The sequence below is a fragment of the Thunnus thynnus genome, chromosome 6 (assembly GCF_963924715.1).
Source record: "Thunnus thynnus chromosome 6, fThuThy2.1, whole genome shotgun sequence".
In the NCBI taxonomy this organism is placed as follows: Eukaryota; Metazoa; Chordata; class Actinopteri; order Scombriformes; family Scombridae; genus Thunnus; species Thunnus thynnus.
Genome location: NC_089522.1, coordinates 15,694,854 through 15,717,805, shown reverse-complemented (window position 1 = coordinate 15,717,805; position 22,952 = coordinate 15,694,854). Strand labels below are relative to the sequence as shown.

Sequence of the window (22,952 nt, the reverse complement as noted above, 5' to 3'; positions counted from 1 at the left end):
GTACACCGAGCATCTAACGATTGTGATTCTGCGCTTTTCTTGTTTTTTCCTTAACATTTTTATATCAGTTTTATATGTGAATTTTTCTATAATAGAAGCTTCAAGAGCTTTCAATGTAATTTGCTTCAGGTAGCATGTGTTACTTTAATAACATAATGTGAATACAACCATAATAATTTGCTGTAATTAGTCTTATCCACCACTGCCATGGTTCACCCAATACCACACCTATGCAACTTGAAATATCTCCAAAAAATCCCCCCAAAAAACCAATTAGTTAATTACTCATTAGTTCTTATATAAAGCTAAATGTGGATATTTTGGAAATTCCCCACATACATAGAACCAATGCACTCTGTTAAGACGTAAGTGGGAGGGTTGAGGTTAGTAGTAGGCAGGACGAGGTTAAGTGACTAAGACGTTACATTGCATAAATACATGCTCCACCGAGGGCACAGAGCAGAGAGACAACAAGACCTACCAGTCAAAACAACGAGGGAAGCCAACTCTGAAAGAGAAACACTGTTGATTTTCCCCAGAGAAACGTTTTACTTTTTTTTTTTGTCTAACTGAGCTCTTGTTCATTGCAAAGATCTTAGTATTTTTTTTTTGTTGCACTTTCCAGCAACCTAGGTCTCATCATGAGATACTGTGCTTTAGTTGTGTGTTTAGTTTTGGGGATAAGCGTGCAGGATGGATGGAGTGCTCCCGTTAAGTCCATCTCGGTCATCTTCCCAGGAGACATCCTCAAAACCCTGACTGATACGGAGCTGGCAGAAGTGAGTAGCAGATGGTTCATTTTGTCTTGATAGACTGAAATTCCCAAAACAGTGCGCTATCAAGCTGTGCGGGGAAGTAATTACCTGAACAGAGATCCCTATCATGATGTTGATGAAAAGAAAAATATTTACATCTCAAATTAAGCTAAATGAGGCTGTCACAAAATCATCAGGACAGAATTGTATTTATTGTCCAAACAAAAGTTTACTTTTTCGGATTTACTGAGCACTAACACCCACTCTACCCTGCTCATTGCATGATATTATAATCTACCTGGACTCATTCCTGTAATTTGTCTTGTTCTCCTCCAGAATTATCTGAAGAGGTTTGGCTACATGGAAACATTGCAGCGCAGTGGCTTCCAGTCTATGGTATCCACTGCCAAAGCTCTGAAGAGGATGCAGAGGCAGATGGGGTTGGAAGAGACTGGAGAGTTGGATAAGTCTACCCTGGAGGCCATGAAACGACCTCGCTGTGGGGTTCCTGATGTAGGCAACTACAAAACATTTGATGGAGACCTTAAATGGGACCATAACGATATCACTTATAGGTGAGTAGAGAGAAAGAATTGAGTACAGGAGTTGAGGATATTAAAATGATTGTGCTTTGTAAAGAAAGTATCTTTGCTGATGTTGTCAGTTATTTGTCTTAAAGCAGAATATCGCTCTGCTCTTCTCCACAGGATCATTAACTATTCTCCAGACATGGAGAGCTCTCTGATTGATGACGCCTTTGCCAGAGCCTTCAAGGTGTGGAATGAAGTGACCCCTTTAACCTTCACCCGCCTCTTTGAAGGGACAGCTGACATCATGATTTCATTTGGAAGAGCTGGTATGTGTCATTTTATCCAGTGTGATCATATTAATATTACATACTTGAAAGGTAATTTTGCACTAAACTCAAATCTAAAATAGAAGACTGATGTAAAAATTCATTTTCTATTCAGACCACGGAGACCCATATCCATTTGATGGTAAGGACGGCCTTCTGGCCCATGCTTATCCCCCTGGTGAGGGTGTGCAGGGAGACGCCCACTTTGATGATGATGAACACTGGACTCTGGGAAGAGGATCAGGTAATTTGAACTTCCACCATCAACAATTCATGTATAGTTGTCCCCCCCTAGTGCTCTTTTTATAAATTGCAGTAAATGATGTTTATATTTTTCTGTCTCTGAAGCTGTGAAGACTCGCTATGGGAATGCGGATGGTGCATTGTGCCACTTCCCCTTCACTTTCGAGGGCAAATCCTACACTACCTGTACCACAGACGGCCGTGAGGACAACCTGCCATGGTGCGCCACCACAGCTGACTACAGCAGAGACAAGAAATTCGGCTTCTGCCCAAGTGAACGTAAGCCTGACAATTTATTCTCCGAAGCATATTATAGATCAGAGGTCAGCCAGAGGAGGGCATCTGCTTTTGTGACATGCTGACTTGCTCCACTCGCTCATCCTTGCCCCTTATTCTCACCCTGACAGTTCTGTACACATTTGGAGGAAACGCCAACGGAGCTGAGTGCGTCTTCCCCTTCATCTTCCAGGGGGAGGAATATGACAGCTGTACCACTGAGGGCCGCACTGACGGCTACCGCTGGTGTGCCACCACAAGTAACTTTGACAAGGATGTGAAATATGGATTCTGTCCCAGTCGTGGTGAGTGGCAGGAACTGCAATGCATAAACAATGTGGAGTGTTGCTGCAATAGCTTGTTTTCTTACTGTTTTTGTTATGTCTTTGTTTTGGCAGACACTGCTGTAACCGGTGGAAATTCAGAGGGAGAGCCCTGCCATTTCCCTTTCGTGTTCCTGGGTAAAGAGTATGACTCCTGCACTAGTGAGGGACGAGGAGATGGCAAGTTGTGGTGCGGTACCACCGACAACTACGATGAGGACAAGAAATGGGGCTTCTGTCCTGACCAGGGTGGGTAATAAGAGAACAACTAGAATAGGTAGAGCAGGGAAAATGCTATAAATTTGTATTTACCCTTATCATTAATTAATATTCTATACATGTTGCAGGTTACAGCCTCTTCCTGGTGGCTGCCCATGAGTTTGGACATGCCCTCGGCCTGGATCACTCCAACATCAGAGAGGCTCTCATGTACCCCATGTACTCCTATGTGGAAAACCTCTCCCTGCATCCAGATGACATTGAAGGCATTCAGTATCTCTATGGTATGGCCAAGACAAAACTACCTACTGCTGTTTACTAGTAACTCCATCATGCAAAATGTTTAAATTTCCAGCTGCTCAACAATTTCTCTCTACCAACAATGTATTTTCTGCAGGACCCAAAACAGGCCCTGATCCCACACCCCCTCAGCCCAACATCCCTACCACTACCCCCTACCCAGACCCTGATGAGACTGACCCTACAGAGGAACCTGAACCCACTGAAGACACCCCAGTGCCTGTGGACCCAAGCAAAGATGCCTGCAAGTTGACCAAATTCGACGCCATCACTGAGATTAACAACGAACTACATTTCTTCAAGGACGGGTGAGCAAATTAGTCTATGTTTTTTGTAACAGAAGTAAGAATGACAACATAAACAACAAGCAGCAGTGTTCATGTGTTAATGATATATTTTGGTCATCAGACATTTCTGGAAGATGTCCAGCAGCAGTGGAGATCTCAAGGGACCGTTCTCTGTTTCTGCGAGGTGGCCAGCTCTGCCAACTGTCATTGACTCTGCCTTTGAAGACATTCTGACCAAAAAACTGTACTTCTTCTCAGGTAATGAAGCTTAACACAGTGTATAAGGGACCGGCAACACAAAAGCCAAAAGTGCTGACGACCTGACGAGTTTTCATTGTCTTTCTACAGGGTCCCGATTCTGGGTGTACACAGGACAGAGTGTTCTGGGTCCCCGCAGCGTAGAAAAGCTCGGCCTCCCCAGCAACATTCAGAGGGTGGAGGGAGCACTGCAGAGGGGGAAAGGCAAAGTGCTGCTCTTCAGTGGGGAGAACTTCTGGAGGTGAGTTAAAATTATACTTTCAACTTGAGCAATGCCATTAACCCCAATCTCCACTGTTGTCAGTTAACCTGACTGTTAAAATAAACTCTTTTTGTGTCTGATCAAAACAGGCTTGATGTGAAGGCCCAGAAAATCGACAATGGGTACCCTCGATACATAGATGTGGTCTTTGGTGGCGTCCCCACCGATAGTCATGATGTATTCCAGTACAAAGGTAAATACACTTGTCAATTACAAATATTCTTTAAAGTATCATAAACAAAATCGATCCTCATTTTGCATTCTATTGTTTTAATTTCAACATTTTCTGCTTCAGGTCACATTTACTTCTGCCGGGACCGCTTCTACTGGCGTATGAATTCCCGCAGACAGGTGGATCGTGTTGGTTATGTGAAATACGATCTCCTCAACTGCTCAGATTCCTCAAGGGTGCGCTACTAAGGAGATGAGCATGCAATGATGAGCCGGAAGTCGTCTGTAACGTGGGGACACCTTTCTCTCTCCTGCGCAAGTGTCAGGGATTGTCGATCAGTATTTGTGTATACCGCCTGTTGTATGATGTGTGTGCTTTCCGGGATGTCAATACTTGGTCATCATTGATGTAACATAAAAATAATTCAAAGACCCAGTACAGGAAAGCAAAGTGTGGACTTTGGCACTGCCCTGCCCTCACTCTGATAATCTGTGAAAATATAGGTTAAGGTGGCCTAAAATTTGAGACCCTAACCACAATTTAAATATTTTCTCTCAAAAGCCGTCTGGATCAGAATCCAGATTTGCTGAATAGTTTCTATATGTCTGACAGGTTCAGACTTTTAACAGTATTGGATTATTTTGGTATTTATAGCAATATCTAATATTATTTTTGTGTTCTTAAGCTTGTTTGTTTTGTATATGTGTGTATTTCTGAAAATGGCTTCAAAGCCAATTACTTGCACTGGACGACAATGCATGTCTCCTCACTGAAATTATTTATGAAACTTATGTTTAGTATTAAAGTTTTAACTTTCAATGCAATAAACATTCTGTGAAAATGACCTACAACCGCCAACTGTCTCAATCATTTACTTAATATTTGTTAATGTGACATACACAATGACTTTCTGACAGTACTATCAAGCCTGCACCCTCTACCATTCAACATTTTAATCCATGTTCCCACAGCAGCAAAAACATACTATAAGCACCAGCCTATTACTGTACAGATGATCTAAATCTGAAACTGACCTCAGTTTCATGAAACAATGTTTTTTGTTGGTTTGTTTTCTTTTTCAACTTTATTGACTCAAACAACAGTAAGACATTAACAAGTATGAAGAACAAAAAGAGGGAACAACCTGCCAGGGAATTCAGTTATGACATTAAAAAAAATCTAATTTAAAAAAACATTCATGAAGGGATTGTGCAAGAAGCTTTTTACATTAAATAAAAGCAAAATAATAGCAGGAGGAAATAATAAATAAATGGGTACAGATTAATAATTAAGTAACATTAGTCTATAATTTCACGTTTCAAATATTGTTTGGGTCTTTGTTGCTTTTCTATTTTTCAGCTTGACTAGAGAATTGTAATAGAGCATAACATCAATTAGAAATATGATAAAGTTTGGTTTTCTATTGGTCCACTTCATTTTATGTATATGGAATTTGCCAGAAAATTATAAACAGTTGGATTAAAAAGCCGACATTCTTGTCCATTGAGTTTTCAAAATGAATTAAAATATCACTACCAGTGACGGACTCAGACTGTCTGAGGCGCAGGGATGAAAAAATATAAAGGGCACCTCATACATTCAATGGACCCCATCTGCAGAGAACAATGATGCATGTTTGGTACGAACGCTACATCCTTAACTGACATTATAGCTGGAGTGCAGGACTTTTGTCTCCCCCCTCTGGCAGTGAGAGTAAAGGGAGACGTTTGGCTGTGATTGCCTGACACAGGCATGCAGCACGCTCTCATGTGCACCCCGAATGACTTGCACTCAGAGGGGGCCGGTAAAAACGGATGTGTTTTGATGATCCACCAACCCAAAAACATATTTTTCTGACAGACCACTGGCCCACCAGGATTTGTCCCAATATGCCCGTACACCACTGGCTGTAACCTACTGCTGCAGCTGTAAAACGGTGGTTAAATTGTTTTGAGCGTGACACAACCCCCGTGAAAAGACTCATTTCATTATCAGAATTTGATCCATTTGGTCCGATAACATTTGAAAAGTCTAGAAGAGCTGCACAATTAACGACCAAATGGCCAGTGCGGGAATGTCGTGCCAGACATGAGATTAAAAACTCTGTGAAAAACAGAGATATTTATCTGGCGGTGATAGGCTTAAATCAGTTTTGTGTGAACTTGTTTAGCAAGGGCTTGAATGTAATGGACGTTCATTTATGTATAAAAGTTCCGCACTGCAGGTTTAACATTTTATAGGGTAATTCAGAATATACTCTTCATGCACCATACATTGCACCCTATAGGGCACCTTTAGGACACTGTTTTTTGTTCATTAAAAGGGCACTCATTATGGCATCATGTTTTCTCACACGTGGGGGCACCCTAGGGGGCACTTAATTGTGTTTGGCTTTTTTTTCATTGACAGGGCAACCAATTCTTCACCTCGGTATGTTAGACTTGGGGGCACCCTAAATGGCACTTTTACCTTTTTTATTTTGTTTTCTCACTACAAGGGCAGACACACACAGATCCTCCAGTTCACCCCATTATAACAGCAACTCATAAGGCAGTACATTACATCCTCTTAATTTAAAGGGCATATCATGTTTTCTCGCTTGCGGGGGCACTTTACAGGATACTATCACATTTTGTTCAACTGAAAGGGCACCAATAACAGCACTTAATTTCTGACTGTTACATATAGAGGCCCTCTATAGGGCTTTTCATCCTTATCCATACACTTTTGCATATCATTTAAAAGAAATTGCAATACATATAACGGAAAAATAAGACCACGGAAATAACATGGATAATTAACATTCAGTTTAAACTGTTCCAGACCCTGCTTTACAGGATATATTCTGTGTAAAATGTTAAATAACACCGCTTTCATTTTACTGATAAAATAATATTTGTTTGATATTCTCCATCGGCCTTTTTACAATGGCTCTAAGTAGCTGCGTATCACTCCGCATCAAAATACGTAATACGCCTTCCTCTAAAAACAATAGTCCACTAAGTGTTTATAAACATCGCATTTAGCGAAATCTGGTGCAACATAAAATGACCAAACATATCATTAAACACAAACTGTTTAAATCATTAAATGTATCAATAATATGCATAACGATCCAGCTTTTAACAAAAAATAATAAATAAGATCCGGTTGCTCGGACAGGAAGCAAAGGAGATACTCATGGCGCCCGACTAGAAAGAAGCAACAATTATCCGTTACTAATTTCTGAGCTGTTTAGCGCCTCTACGTTAAAGGATACCTTTCGACTCGCTAATATACGGTAAGAAAAAATAGCGGTGATTCTAGTGGCGGAGGAGGAAAACATTTTCATTTTCTTCAGGGAGAGCATTTGGGCGGTCTGCGGCAGCTCAGGCCCTCGAGGTCCCCAGTAGAGCTCTCAGAGTGCCTGATTGTAAAAGACGCCTGGCGGAAAATGGCGCCGCGGAGCAGGCAGGATTAAGGGCAGCTAGGCCCCTTAAAACCATTAACGTATGTTGAGCTGGAGGCTGCAACAACACTCGACATGTCGACTTTGTTTGACCGATCGCACTTCTTCAGTCAATAGCGTTAGTCTACTCAACCACGCAAACTAACATCTGTGAATTATAGACATTTAAATGTGTTTTACAGCCTCGTCAAACACCATAGTAACGCTGATTAGCCTGCTAGCAGCAGCTAACGTTAGCACCAGCTGGCATCAAGTTTCTCAATAACTCCAGTGCTGAGCAGAGCTGTTGTTAGTTTGCAAGTAATGTCGGGGGCAAAACGTGAGCTGCGTGTCCCCCCAGAACAGTGACACTGAATTCACACTAATGTTAACGTCCTTGAGAGAAAAACATTTAATGTAGACATGAAAGCCATTGGTTAAAACCTAACAAAACGAGTAGCGTCCAAGTTTTCCTGAAATAAACAGTGTTCTTGAAATGACCACAAATCACTAATCAACATTGTTTTCTGAAATCGGTACGGTTAAATGTATAAAATCCTTTAGAGCAAAAGACCTGCATTTAAAGCCCAACGCTAGACATTTCACGAATGAACTCGCTCAGCGATCAGATGAAGAAAGTTTAAAGTGTCAGCTTCCTAAAACTAAGGTTCAAGTGTACCTTAGTAGATTAACTTTATTACTTTACACTTCTGGACAGTGACACTGCTCTGCAAGCCTTTTCAAACATTGTGTCCATGTCCTCTCCCTTTTGTATGAAGGAGTTTACACTCCTACAAACCCATTATCCTTACAACATAATCTATATATAAGACTTCATAAGGATACACACTAAATACAAACTGTGTGACCTTGAAAACAGGGAAATCAGAGCTGAAAAACTCAAAAGTGATTTGCCAGTTTGTTGCCCATCTGTCAAGCATTGATGACAGATCAGAATCAGAACCAGGTTTATTGCCAAGTATATTTACACATACAAGGAATTTCTATTGGTGTTGTGGTGCATAACAGTCAAAAATATACATAGTATAAAAAGGAAAGAAATTCACCACAAAACTATGTAAAATATATTCGAAGTGACAAGCTGCTACAGGTTTAAATTTTCTAAATTGAAGATAATGAAATGTACAAAATATTGACCAGGAATGTGCAAATGTTCATAGTGTAAACAGTAAATGCAGTATGTAGTTAACAATAATACAAGTTGTTTTAATGTAACACACAGATCAAAGATCACAGATGTGCAATTATTAGATTTTATGTTAATATTACATGTAAAGTCCATGGGTGGGATCGAGTCTGTGTCAGTGGGGATCCCAGGCCTTGTTGATGAGGCCAGCTGCAGACAGGAAGAAACCGATAATAGGCAAGATACAATATTTTCTACACCTCAATAGCCTTAAGAAAAATAATACTACTGTACGTAGCAAGGCTTCTCTAGATTAGTTATATTAAAAGAACACCAACACCTGTAGGCTGTATACTTTATCACAGTTGCAGTGGTTGGACAAACTGTTTCTGTCTTTCTGTCCAGGGTATCTTTAGGCCATGAAGCTCTTAAATCTTAAGTTATTCCATACTTTGTTGTTTATTTAGCGACAACTTAGCCAGGACTATAAAATATCTTAAATCTTGCAAACACTCTGACACTGCTGACAAACAGCGATAGCAAGCAAGAACCCTAGGAGAGCAATCTGTGTTAAACTACAGTTATGTTCAAGGCATTGGCACAAAAGTCAGAGTTTATATTGAGTGGCATGTTTCACATTTTTGTTGTGGACAGTTATGGATTCGGAGGAGAATGAGGTGGAGAGCAGCAGTGATGCTGGGCCCGCAGGGATGGAGGAGCCGTCTGAAAGTGGCATGGGTATGGAGTCATCAGAGGCCATGTCTGCAGACAGCAGTGATGCTGCAGCCTCTCATGCACAGGCCCCAGAGTCTGACTGCCATGTGGGACAGAGTTCAGAGGGACTTGTGGTAAGTTTTTTTTTTTAAATGATCATATGTACGGTGCAGGAGAAAATGGAGATATATGGAAAGCAACAAAAACTGATATAGTAATTAGGCTTTTTTCATTAAAAAAAATCTTAATATCACCATAATGTTCTTTTCCCTGGCAAGGTGTTCATCCCAGAAACCAGCTCCAGTACAGACGTCAGAGTTTCATCAGTCCACCTCCCAGACTCCTCCTCAGTGGCCCAGTCCACCAGCGTGTCCAGCGTCTCCACAGTGACTCAGTCAGTGCTGGTGTCTGAGTCAGCCCAAGTGCTGGTCCACTCCAGCGCTGTGTCTGAAGGAGCCATGATGGTTTCTGACTCAACTGCCTCTACCTCGTCAGACCTGGGGTCTGCCATAGACAAGATCATTGAGTCCACCATCGGCCCTGACATCATGAATGGTATCTCCATTGATACTCCACTCTCTGTTATGTCATAGGTTATAAGTTAAAGTAGCAATAAAGTAAAATGAAGTAGCAGATATCTGATCCTGTTTACTGCTCTTCTATTAGGTTGCATAGCTGTGACCAGTGCAGAAGATGGGGGGGCAGAAACAACCCAGTATCTGATATTACAAGGACCAGATGATGGTAAGTGTGCTATTTTTACTGCTAACACATTAATTCTTTAACCTGTTTTGATACATTATTACATTTAATGAGATTTATGTACTTTTACATACAACAGAAACAGTATACTGAATACTCTGGTGTGACATTATTTCATAACAGATAAAAGATTTAAACTATATGTAAACTTGATAGAAATATATACAGCACCAGCTTCATTCTTGTCTCCTTATTTTTACATAAATTGTGTATAATCTATGTGTATAATCCATCTATATGTATTTTTCCACTATAGGTGCTCCTATGGTAGCCCAGATGTCATCTTCAGCCCTGTCCGATCGTATAGCCATAGAAGCTCTTGCTGAGGGCCCCACATCGACGTGTCTAGACCAGGGAGACCTGCAAGGCAACCTGGAGCCTGACCAACCCGACGATCAGCCTGGACACTCGGGTTACCCAGAGGACAGCAGCAGTCAGCCTGACCAGCCCCAGCACTCCCACCCCTCCCAGTACATGGATTGCAGTGCAGATGGCCCAGACCAAACAGGGGAGTCCTCATCTTCGTATGTGGAGTGTTCAGGCGAGGAACCCGACCAGACACGCTCCCAGTCAGGCTTCCCCGACTACAGCGGGGATAACAGTGACCAGGACCTGCCTGGATACGTGGAATGCAGTGGGGCAGATTCAAACCCGATCAGCCGAGGTCACTATGTGGTGGAGTGCAGCGCTGGGTATCTGGAGTGCGCTGTGGACGATGGAGAGCAGCCGCATCATTCACGCAGTTACATTGACAGTAGTGCAGATCACAGGACCCAGACAAGTCGGCAGTATGTGGCCGGGTATGGTGGGGATTGTGTAGCAGCTGCAGACTCTGAGCAACCAGGTTGTTCTCAGTACCAAGCAAGGGACGATGATGAGGATGACGACGAGCAGAACCAGGATCCAGATCAGCCGCAGCACTCCCAACAGCAACCCCAGCACTCCTGTTACATGGAGAGCAGCAATGGCCCAGAGGCTTCTCTCTATGCCGATGACAGCTCCTCATCAGACCACCCTCTGGCAGACACGGCAGGCTCAGGTGGGCTTCCTGAGGCATTGGAGTGCAGCGAGAGCCAGCCTGGGCCCTACATCAGCAGCAGTGGGACATACACCTCCAATCCAGAGCCTGAGTTGGCCCCACAGTGCTCACCCAGCCAAGAGGAGCCGCAGGGCTCCCAGGGGCCTCAGGATGAAGCTGGTTTGGTCAGGGAGATGGAGACATCAACAGTGGCAGAAGGCTCTGGAGACCGACCACCAAACCTTGCTGAGTTGGAGGAGATGATGGAAGTAGTGATTGTACAGCAGTTCAAGTGTAAGATGTGTCCATATAAGAGTGCCTCCAAAGACACACTCATTAACCACATGAGAGACAAACACTTCAAACCTGCAGGTGAGTGCCATGGTCGATTGTGCATTGCAGAGATTTATCACTTGGCCTGTTAATTGTCTTAACATTTTTCTTCTTGATGTTGGTTGTTCAGGGGATATGCCAAAGAAGCGTAAACGTGGACGGCCTCCTAAAAGTGAGACGCTGGCACGTCGCCAGGCAGAGAGGGAGGAAGCTGAAAAGAAGAAGGCAGCAAAGGTGAAGGCTGCTGAGCCCCAGCAAGCAGAAGAAGAGGAGGACGATATTGTGGATGCTGGTGCTATTGATGATCCTGAAGGTCAGTGTGGTGTTTTCATTGAACCCACAAGTAGTTAATTCATGAACATTCAAACTTTTTTGAGTTACTAAATCAGCTGATCATTTCCTTAGTCACAGGATAAGAATCATGTTCACTCATCCCTGGTGCCGCTCTTATGTTTTATCCCCAGAGGATAGTGACTACAACCCGACAGAAGAGGATTGCAAAGGAAGACCACCAGCCCTTCTGAAAAAACCCACTCCTCCTATCTCCTCCTCCTCCTCTCATGGACGTCCTCGGCGTAAGGTTGGGCGTCCGAGGAAGTACAGCCTTTTGGAAGAAGGCTACAGCAACAAAGGTAAGTTTTCAGTTTTGACAGAGCAAAACAAAAATAAGACTAATAAACACACGCTACAAACCTTACACTTTAGATTGCTGTTTTCATTCTTCTTCTTTGTTTGTTACAGAAGCAGAGAGTATAGCTAAGAAGCCCAGGGTTAGTGCGGATGCAAGTGCACCTGAAGAGGCAAGCTCCTCTGGGTTAGGAAACGGTCCTGCTATGATGACTGATGGAGACACAGCAGAGGCAGCAATAAGCCAATCAGACTCTGAGAACAAAGACCCCTCGTCCAATTCACAGCCAGAGGAGGAGTTCTTCCCAAGAAAACGAGGCCGACCCTCCAAACGCTTCCTTCGCAAGAAGTATAAGAAGTATATAAATCGAAAGTAAGTATGAAATTTATTAAATAAAGTTGTGTGACAGATAGTATTACGTAGTTCTCACAACAAGCTCATTGCTTCTTTCTTTTCATCATCTGCCAGTCGGTACTATAAATCCCTCAAACCGCTTTTGAGACCTCACAATTGCTGGATCTGTGGCTCACGCTTCCTCACGCAAGAAGATTTGCGCTTCCATGTAGACTCTCATGAAGGCAATGACCCAGAGCTCTTCAAGTGCCTCCAGTGCAACTATCGCTGCAAGCGCTGGTCATCTCTCAAGGTCAGTTACAATATAAAAGGTCACATCACTCAGGTTAACCTCAGTTTACATGCATGTCTGCACAGTGTCCTAAAACTCTTGTGGGCTGTTTCAGGAACACATGTTCAATCATGAGGGCACTAAGCCCTTCAAGTGTGAAGAGTGTGATTACACAAGTGTCTACAGGAAGGATGTTATTCGCCATTCAGCGGTCCACAGCAAAGAGAAGTAAGTCCCTCAGACAACATACCAACACAATAAGTGATTCCTAATACACAACACGTTTTGCAGGGTTGCAGATATTGTCACTGATTTTTTCTTCTTTTTGATCCATCAGGAAAAGAAAGATAGAGTTGGTAAGATTTTAAATTTTTCCATAATTTAATGTCAGATAAAAATCTAATTAGCATGCCATAATTATGTTTCTGTTTTTGCTCTGTTTTTGGGCCTCTTGATCAGTCAACTATGTGACTTTCTTGCTGATTCCTGCAGGTACCAAAGGTGTCAGAGTTCCCCTGCCCTGTGTGTCACAGAGTTTACCCCATGCAGAAGAGACTGACTCAGCACATGAAGACGCACAGCTCAGAGAAACCACATATGTGTGATAAGGTCAGAAAACAAAGATTTTACATTTCAACAGCATCATTTCAAATATGAGAGAACATTTGAATATTATAGCACATAACATTTAATAACAATTACAAGTGACCTACCACTGTGTTTGAGAAGTGACAACCAATGGGGAGATGATATAGATTTCCTTTTGAAAGCTCTTTAAAGGTCAACTGTCATAATGATTTTTAGGCACGGTTGTTGTTTATTAAAATAAAGGATGCATGTTGCATGCTTCTTTTATTTCCCCTTCTTTCTTTGAATGCATAATTTGCCAAGAAAAAAACATGTTTTTATGGACTTTTAAATCCACTTTTATGTCCTCACAAAATCTTACTGATGATGCTTTTCTGTCTTTGCAGTGTGGCAAATCCTTCAAGAAGCGGTACACATTCAAAATGCACCTACTCACCCACATCCAGAGTCTTGGAGAAAGCAAGTCAGTATTAAAAACTTTTATTCCACCTCTCATTTTGGTTTGCTTTCATGTGGCTATCAGCACAGTATGTATTTTAAAAACATGGATAAAACAGAATAGTCTGGTTAGCGATTTGAGCTACAATATGTGTTAATGAATCAACAATGTTCATTTGGTTTGGTGTTAGTAATGATGACATCATCATAATGAATAACTCTGGGGTGTGTGTGTGCCAGGTTCAAGTGTGAGTTTTGTGATTACACTTGTGACAACAAGAAGCTGCTGCTCAACCATCAGCTGTCCCACACCAACGATCGGCCCTTCAAGTGTGACTACTGTAAATACTCCACTTCTAAAGAGGAATTCCTGGTGTCCCATCTCGCCATCAAACACACAGGTCAGTGTGGCAGGAAGGCTTTCTTATCACATTTTCATGTTCACCTTATTAATGTAATGGTGTATAATATCTATTAACACTGTTATAAATGTGTGTTCTCTACAGGAGAGAAACCTTTCTCCTGTGATATGTGTCACTTCATGACGAAGCACAGGAAGAACCTGCGTCTACACGTGCAGTGTCGCCATCCTGAGGCATTTGAAGAGTGGTCTGTCACTCACCCCGAGGAGCCCATCAGGAGACGACGCAGACCCTTCTTCACCCTGCAGCAGATCGAGGAGCTCAAACAACAAAATGAAAACACGCAGGACTTGCAGAACACCATTGTGAGTGTGTTAAAGGATTATTGCATGTGTTTTAGTAGTAATTTATTTCAGGCCCAGTTTGGATTTAATTTTAACTTGTGTTATATTTTCTGGCATTTAGAAATGATTTAATGATGGAACTGTTTTTTCCACCCTCCTTCGTTAGGTTGCAGTGGATTCTGCGACACTACAAGCCATGCAGGGCATGGAAAATGCCTCAGTGTCCCAGGATGCATTGGGAAACACTACCATCATCTACGAACAAGGTCAGTGACAATTCCACAAGAGACATTTTTAATATTTTTGGTATGATCTGTCAAATGAAGTTTCCTCCATGTGCTCCTCAGCTGAATCTGGTGATCTATCCGCCCAGAATGCCCTGGACCTGCTGCTCAATATGAGCAATGCTCGGGAATTGGTTGGAAACTCTTTACAGGTTTGTGCTATTGCTCACCATAAAATTTCACTGTACATAAAAAGCAGCCAGAGATGACATGTATATGTTAAGTGTGCTGTCATTGTGGAAACAAATTGGTATATAAGTAGCTCATTTCTGCTCCTCAGGTTGCAGTGCTGAAATCAGGTGGAAGTGCTGAAGTCAAAGCTCTGGAAAACGGTACGTGGAGTGCAGTGACCGCAGCACCAGGACAGGCCCAAAAGGTCGTGACCTTTCACGTGTCTGAGAATGGAGAGACGGTGTTACAAGAGGCCTACGAGGCAGCCACCTCTGAAACGGGAGAGCTCACCCAGATCGCCATTGAAACCTACGAGGGCGAAGGGGAATTCAGTGTGGTGGAGCAGGCCGCTGAAGAGATCCATAGTCCTGGATACAGGTAGCACACACTTAAATTTTCTCAAATTAGGAGTATGTCACACTGGGAAACGGTCACATGACTACTTCAGTTAGAATGAGATTGAATGTAGGATTTTTTATGGCCTTTATGATGTCTCAACAGTATCTAATGTTATAAAACATCTGTTTCTGCAGTAATGATGAGAGCAGTCCTTCTCAGGCTGTAGAAGTCTCCGGATCAGAGAACCTGAAAAGTGACAAGTACTATCTTACTTCAGCACTGCCTGATGGGGTTTTGCAGCAGGTGGAGGTAACTTTGAGAGATTTGTTGTTGGCATGTGAAGATCTGTCCACACTGAGCGTCCCTCTTCTCTGACAGTGTTGTTTATTTTCCATCAGCTGAGCAGTGAAGCTCCAGCTTCTCCCTCTGCAGTGAGTTCTCCCAGTCTCAGCACCAAGAGGTTCTCCTGCCGAATATGCATGGAGTCTTTCCACGGACGCTCTGACATGGAGAACCACAAGAGGGCGCACTTGGATCCTAACACCTTCAAGTGTCCCGATTGTGACTTCACCTCCACCTCCTGGCCTGAGGTCAAGGTGAGTCTCTCTTCAGCTGTGTACTCAACAGTGTTTGTAGATAATTGTTCTTAACCTGACGCGCCAGATGGTTTAAGAACCACCGAAGAAGTCATCTTTAGAAGCTGTTTGGAAAAGGGTGGGCACTTTCAAAAAAATACTTGACAGGTGATTAGATGCACCATCTGTCTATCAGGGGCTATCACTTCTTGCTTTTGTCACACCTAAACTACACCTGTAGCTGCCAGTAGTTCTAGGGCGCTGATTGGTCTGAACCACTGGTGGTTCAGCCACAAGCACAGAACTTGAAGCCTGACAAGATGCCTGATCGTGTGATTGCGTGATCTCACAAATCCAGTTGCCTCGCAAGACAAAAATATTCTACAAACACTGTAGTTCTGTAGTTATAGGTTCCTATAAATGAAAGGTTTCCTGCAGGGGGCAGTAATGACATGCATATTTAACAGCCCACCAATAACACTTAAAGATGCTGTTTTACATACGTAATTTTAGTGGCATTTTTATGTATTTCTAAGTCCATTTCTATTCGAGCTCTTCCTTCTGACCCTGATTGGTATCCTGTATTGTTTTAGGCTCACATGGGGCTACATTCCTACCTGCGCCCTCACAAGTGTCCCAACTGCAGCTTTGCCTCCAAGAACAAGAAAGACCTGCGTCGACACATGATGACCCACACTAATGAAAAGCCCTTTTCTTGCAAACTTTGTGGACAAAGGTCAGAAAAAGTATTTGAATCACACAAAACTTGTCATTACTTATAACGAAGCACCTTTATGCAATATATATGTGTGCATTGGGCCACAAAGTGGTATTGAACTACCAGTGTTGATGGTTTTCTGTCCAATATCTCAGGTTTAATCGTAACGGCCATCTGAAGTTCCACATGGAGCGTCTCCACAATCAGGATCACCCCACTCGCAAGAGCCGTACTGCTTCGACGCCCCAGCAGACCATCATAGTCAACAGTGATGAGGAAGCTCTGGCTACACTACAGTGTAAGGAACACAACATAACACACACACAAGACTCTGAGCTGAGTTTGTGCTGAAAAAATGAAGATTAATGGGTCAAAACATGTTTAAGGTTAGGGCTGGGCGATATGACCAAAATCTCATATCCTGATATATAGCACACTTTAATTAATGAATAAACAGTTGGTCCGTGCCCTCCGTCTGCCCCCGTCGGCATAAAGCCGCCTCCATGTGTGCTTTTACAGCATGCAGGTGTTTTGGATTCAGAGGCGTGACAGAGATCAGACATATCAGAGCTGTAAACTCTGCCATGAGGGAGAAAAAGACGAGAGAAAAAGAGAGAGAGAGCAGCTGTGGTCAAGTGAGCTAGAGAGTGAATGAAGAGAGGGAGCGCTGGTAGTGAGAAAGCCGGTGAATCAGATCAATAAAACGTTTTCTGATTGTTTCACAGCGGTTACGTTCTAAAGCACAAACACGTCCACACCCCCACACACCTCCGTTTAACCCTGCGGCTGTACTTCGCACCACCTGATGGTCTGAATACGAGCTAAGGGGCTACAGAGAGCGGAGGAGAGTAGCGTGACCATAAATGACAGCAAAACGCAGCAGAGACTCTCACACACTTAGCTTAAATTAAAAGAGTGCACATAAATTTGGTAAATAACACAAATAAAGACAGTCTCTACCGTGTTTTGCTTTCATTTATGGTCGCCGTCTCGCTCCCTCTCTGCTCTTTCTCAGCCCCGCAGCAGTGACGACAACTAAACTCGTAATGTTACTGTAAGTGCAATAAAAGATTTGCGAGTAAAAAGCCAAGAAGAATAACTTATCAATGTAATCCGCGTAAAGGATGGACAGACTCCAAAATATGAAACGATAGACATTTTTCTCTCGTTACGCGATAAATATCGTCATATCTCACAGCCCTATTTTAGGTGATGAACAGATGCCAAATTAAGTGTAAAGCTAAATCAGAAAATGATCTAAAACTTTGTGTGTGTCTGTGTGTGTGTAACAGCCCTGCAGGCACATCAGACAGTCATCACTCCAGAGCGGTTGCAGGCCCTGGGACAGGAGCACATCATAGTAGCACAAGAACAAGCACTATCAGACCAGGTACGAGCCCTCATGCTATACCAGACAACACTTCTACAAGAACATTTATGATCTCTCATCAGTTGTTTTTACATACAGTTTGTTGCCGCTGTGCGTTACATAACTACATTAATGCATTAATTTGTACATCCGTCAGGAGGAGGGAACATACATCCAGCAGATAACCACCATAGATGGACAGACGGTTCAGCACCTGATGACAGGAGACAATCAGGTGACCGAGGTATGAGCCATTTTGTAGATTTTACCACTTTGCTTTTTCATGTACATGGTGAAAATAGAATATCAGAGATAAAAATAAACACGCAGTCAGCTTCTTCTTTCTCAGCTGTCATCTCAAACCACTTGTCACATGTCCTGTTTCAGGTCCAGTATATCATCTCACAGGACGGAGTGCAGCACTTAATCCCTCAGGAGTATGTGGTCGTAGCTGATGGCAACCACATACAGGTAAGTGTATCTCCTCATAAGAATAACTGATGGATACATGCAGGATTTGAAGGTGATAATGTAATTATTCTAACTGTTTGTCAGATGCCAGATGGACAAATCATCCAGTATGAGCATGAAGGGGCCTTTTTGCAGGAGCAGCAGGTGAGGCAGATAACCTAAAACACTCAACAGTTAGAGAATGGGCTGGTTTTGAAAAAGCTCATTGCTTTTGTTATTTTTGTGTTTAGATTGCTGTAAGCCATGACGGTCAGATCCAGTACCTGCCTGTCAGCTCGGAGCAACAGATAGTGAATCCTGAAGATCTGGAGGCTGCTGCACACTCTGCTGTCACAGGTTGGCTCTTTTACGATTGCACTTCACTAGTTTTATTTGCAATTCTCAGCTACACTGTTATTTATAATCTATTTGCCAAAGTCACCATTCACCAAAGACCATTCTTGTGATTTTGCACAAGCATTTTCTAAGGCGTACCACAAGTTTTTTAATACAGTAATAAACAACCTTTTAGCTGTTAGTTTCCTTTCACTTTACTATGAAAATCTATCATATGAAAATAAGCTTGTACAGATTTTATAAATTGAACAAATGTATCATTTAGTTTTTGTCAAACTTGCATCAGTATAGCATGCTAACACAGTTGAGAAAATGTTCCTTGGTGGTGTGTTTCAGAATGCTCCCGAGTGCAAATTTTAGAGTCGCCTTCCAAAAAGTATTTCTTTTCATTTCAGAATCAGTTTTATTGGCTAAATACGTTTACACATACAAGGAATTTGACTCTGGTTTCTGGTACTCACAGATTACAATGTTCAGGAAGATACACATGAACATACAACAAGGGCTGAAAAAAGATAATTAAACGAGAACATGTCACTGTTATGTACAATTAAGTAGGTGCAGAAATAGATATATACATATAGATACAACAAATGGACAACAAATAATGTTTATGTACAGGTAAAACTGAAGTTATTTTGATGTAAATTTGAATTAAAAGGTTCCTGTTTGGCAGCTGACTCTGAAAAGGCTGATGCACCATCAAGGAGACAAGAACAGTTTAGATGCAGGCTGATTTTCACACTTAAGCAAAGAGAAAGGAAATAATAAAATTAATAGGAAATTAATCTAAACCTTTATGTGGTGGGTATACCCCATTTACAGATAACGGGCTGTCATGGACATGCAAAACAACAGATATGATCCTTTAAGCAACCAGCTCATGATCTTATCCATAACATTAACTATAAAATTACCATTATGAAAACTAATAGTAGCTACAGCAACCTGACAGCAAATCAAACTGGATGATCTTTGTTCTTGTAGCAGTAGCAGATGCAGCGATGGCGCAGACCCAGACAGTCTACACTGAAGCTACACCTGAACAGCTGGAGCAGCTGCAGCAGCAGGGCATCCACTATGATGTCATTACCTTCACCGATGAATAGATGGCTTTTCAAAGCCACCGGGGTACAAACCTGCACAAAGCAGGACCAACAAAAACCACTATGAGCTGACGAGCATCTTATTTAAGCATTCAAGATCAACAGTCTTTTTAAAATTCAGATTATTGCACCCATTGCTTCTAACTTCAATCATAGGGGCTGTGCATCAACGAGTTAATTTAAGCAAGGTGGGTCTGTTCTGTACTTATTGAAACTGATTCGTGTTTACGTGCCTCAACTGCTTTGATTTGCAAGACAATGTTATCAAAGAAAATGAATTGGCTCATATCATGTTTTAGAGAATATACAGAGCGTCCACATGAACATTTTAGTGGCTGAATGGAGTGAAATGAAAAGGGAGTGTTTATTTTTGATCTGTAATAAGATATGTTAATTGTTAGAATGCCACAACATTGTGTTTACTGAATATTAATATGTACATACCTTTTGCATTTGTCTTCTGTTCCATGATGGAAGATACGTTTTGATTTGGTGAATATGAAGTGTTTAATAAGCTGAAAGCTGACACCAAATAAATCACTTTGTCTATACTTTGTGTACATTCTCTGATGTGTCCAGAAATATTTTTATTTTTATGAATTTACACTGATGGATGTCACTCTAAACAGTATCAATGTGCTTTAAAATATTAATAATTAAAAAAAACCAAAGCCATTATAATACAATATGGTTGTTTGGAGACCTAATTTGTGGTGTTAAATTGCATTATAAATTAATGTGTATACAGCTACACCACAAACTGCAAACTTAAAAATGGCCATAGAGTTGAAACATTATTAATATAATGATAATACTGTATCTACAGCAGGGTTATTGGCGTAAGTTGGAATACATTGTATAAGCTTCTCTGTCACTGTTCTCAGCGCCTGCATGTCTGCATTACTTGCACATGAAATGTCAAAGGAACTAAAAAAAGATGTTGAAAAGGAAATTGTGTATCTGAAGTGTGCCGCAACAATCCTCAAAAGGCCGGCAGCCTCGTGAGGAACACGCCTGTCTGCGCCTCCAGCTGATGTACTGACAACTTCCTCCTTTGCTCAGCAAGGAGGGGCCTTAAAAACCTTTAAAAAAAATTCAAAACCATCAAAAAGTGCTGAGCCTCAGCGGTTATTACACTGACTGAAGATGAAGTTTTCCCTTGTCTTTCTTCTTTTATTAGGTAGGGTGAAAAAAATTGTGCCAAATTTAATGATTTTCATTTTCCAGTGCCTGTGTTGACATGTTGATGAGTAATGTTTATGTTTCAGATATCCCTCATTTAAAAGGGCAGCAGAGGATTGAGGAGTTTGAACACATTTTGCTGAGACTCGCCTTTCCTTCAGTTTACAATAGTTACAGCAAGTCCTGCTGTAAACTCTATCCAGGAGGATGTTACGAGCTGCTGGACAGTACGGGGTACACCTGTGATTTACTGAGAGGAAGAGTGACGAAAACTGAGAGAGACGGCTGGATTGAATTCAAAATATCAAATGTGCAGATTGTGGATGGAGGCTACTACAGATGTATTGTGCTGGGAGCTCAAAACCACATCTACAAAGACTACTATGTTGAGGTGTTTGGTAAGCAGTCATGATTTTCATCGATGTGACATTTATTATGCAATAGTACAGGATGCTTGAGCAAAACTTTGTAAGATGATCATGTTTACTTGCAACACTATATTTCATTGTAGTTTTTTTCTTAGCGTGTAAGCGAACAATTCAACTTTAATTCTAGCTGTAAATTTAGGAAGCATATTTGACATTCTTGCATTTTGCAGAAGCTTCAGGTCACCACAGAGAAGCTTCAAGTCACCACAGCGAGTCTCAGCTTCCACTGACAACAACAATCAAAGCCCCCATCACATCCATAACAGTCCCAGACTCCACTGGACCTTCTCTGGCACAGGACCACAGTGACAGTCCCAGGTATTCATTCGTTCTGTAGGTCCCTGGTCTAATAGTGCTTTCTGATGAGAAAAATAATGGTTCATCTGAACTCTGCGTCTCGTTTTCAGCATTACTTGGAGCTTTGGCCTTCCACTAGCTGCCATTGTGTCCATCACAGTGATGATTTTCATCACTTCAGTGATTGGTGTCATTTGCTGCAAAGTGCAGGCAAAACGTAAACAATTGGGTAAGTAGATTCCTTTAGATGATGATCACAAAGATCTGAGTGTCCACCAATCATTTATTCATTTCTTCTGGAGTTTTGAGAATGGCTAAACAGAACCAATGCCATATTGTTTTTCTTTGTAGACAAATATGGAGAAACTCTGTGTGAGTCACTGAAACAGGAGGCCCTGGTAGGTGCTAAACTGGGAACATGTAGCCTCTGTGACTCACTGTCACTTGTTTTTAAAAGCATGTTGAATGGGAGACATGTTTATGCTTCAAACTTCCTCTACAAGACTGTTTCATGATAAAGTTTGTCTCCCCCAGGAAGCGAGTGGTGTACTCTACACAACAGTGGACTTCACAGCTCAGCAGAATCCTTCAGACCTGTATGCAAACCTGAGGATGTACAAAACACAAGCAGGAGCTGCCGACTCGGCCTGGAGCGCAGAGGATGCTGGGATGGTGGAGTACTCCACACTGGCAATCCACCAATGAAAGTGTAATTAGTTTCTGAATTTAATTTAGAACCCATTTCATCCTTTTAAAGGGAACTCCATTGATTTTACACATGAAAGTCAGTTTACTATTTTTGGAGCCTGACTCATACTAGAGACTGAATATTAGAATATATTGTTCACTGCTGCTTTGATTTGAACTATTATTTAGTCTCTTGTTCGTGCTCACATTTTATGGACATGTAATGTAAAATCTCTGATGAACCTCTTTAAGTGTATATAACATGTTGTTTGTGAAAATGATTAATGAAATAAAAAATTAAATAAATGAACTCTTTCATGCTAATTATAACATTTGTGTTGGTTTTCGTTTTCTCTCAGTTTAAGACCTTTCAACCAGCCAGTCCTATTCGCAGGTTGAGATAGCAGCAGCAGAGTTGTCAGATCATGTCATCTTTTGTTATAACAGTGTTTGTCCTTATCAGCTGCTTCTCTATTACAGCCTCAGAGGTCCTCTGCTATTCTAAGAGTCGCTCGATAACCTATTCTTGGTCTGTTCACAAAAAAGCTGGTGGTGATCCCTTTTGTATCCTCTGTAAAGGGTCAAGTTTCTCTTAAGAGTGAATGAATGAACACTGATTCTTATTCCTGTGACATTTCAGTGCAACACTGTA

General features: G+C 41.8%; 1 protein-coding gene across 1 annotated transcript; it reads left to right on the top strand.

Annotated features, from left to right (window-relative positions):
• The first annotated feature begins 449 nt into the window (after positions 1 to 449).
• Positions 450 to 22,482, top strand: LOC137185261 (uncharacterized). The gene is made up of 47 exons (XM_067593608.1): positions 450 to 779; positions 1,092 to 1,330; positions 1,463 to 1,611; positions 1,727 to 1,855; positions 1,960 to 2,133; positions 2,262 to 2,435; positions 2,529 to 2,702; positions 2,801 to 2,956; positions 3,070 to 3,280; positions 3,381 to 3,517; positions 3,608 to 3,758; positions 3,869 to 3,972; positions 4,075 to 4,137; positions 7,114 to 7,231; positions 8,677 to 8,762; positions 9,180 to 9,373; positions 9,518 to 9,794; positions 9,906 to 9,983; positions 10,258 to 11,391; positions 11,483 to 11,665; positions 11,817 to 11,984; positions 12,094 to 12,352; positions 12,449 to 12,626; positions 12,721 to 12,833; positions 12,943 to 12,961; positions 13,098 to 13,214; positions 13,580 to 13,656; positions 13,872 to 14,032; positions 14,138 to 14,358; positions 14,504 to 14,603; positions 14,685 to 14,773; positions 14,902 to 15,170; positions 15,326 to 15,440; positions 15,530 to 15,727; positions 16,300 to 16,442; positions 16,580 to 16,722; positions 17,717 to 17,814; positions 17,951 to 18,037; positions 18,181 to 18,264; positions 18,349 to 18,408; positions 18,495 to 18,600; positions 19,588 to 19,708; positions 20,934 to 21,286; positions 21,487 to 21,634; positions 21,724 to 21,842; positions 21,965 to 22,011; positions 22,148 to 22,482. Exons 1-47 carry the CDS (start codon positions 642 to 644, stop codon positions 22,316 to 22,318), a joined length of 7,833 nt encoding a protein of 2,610 aa, XP_067449709.1. The 5' UTR covers positions 450 to 641; the 3' UTR covers positions 22,319 to 22,482.
• The last annotated feature ends 470 nt before the right edge of the window (positions 22,483 to 22,952 follow it).

What these genes read in the sequence shown, in the direction of transcription:
- LOC137185261 (XM_067593608.1), top strand. Translation starts at nt 642, where the DNA reads ATGAGATACTGTGCTTTAGTTGTGTGTTTAGTTTTGGGGATAAGCGTG. An exon ending in AGAAGGCTACAGCAACAAAG is followed by an intron (nt 11,985 to 12,093) that starts GTAAGTTTTCAG and finishes TGTTTGTTACAG; the next exon opens with AAGCAGAGAGTATAGCTAAG. An exon ending in TGCAAACTTTGTGGACAAAG is followed by an intron (nt 16,443 to 16,579) that starts GTCAGAAAAAGT and finishes CCAATATCTCAG; the next exon opens with GTTTAATCGTAACGGCCATC.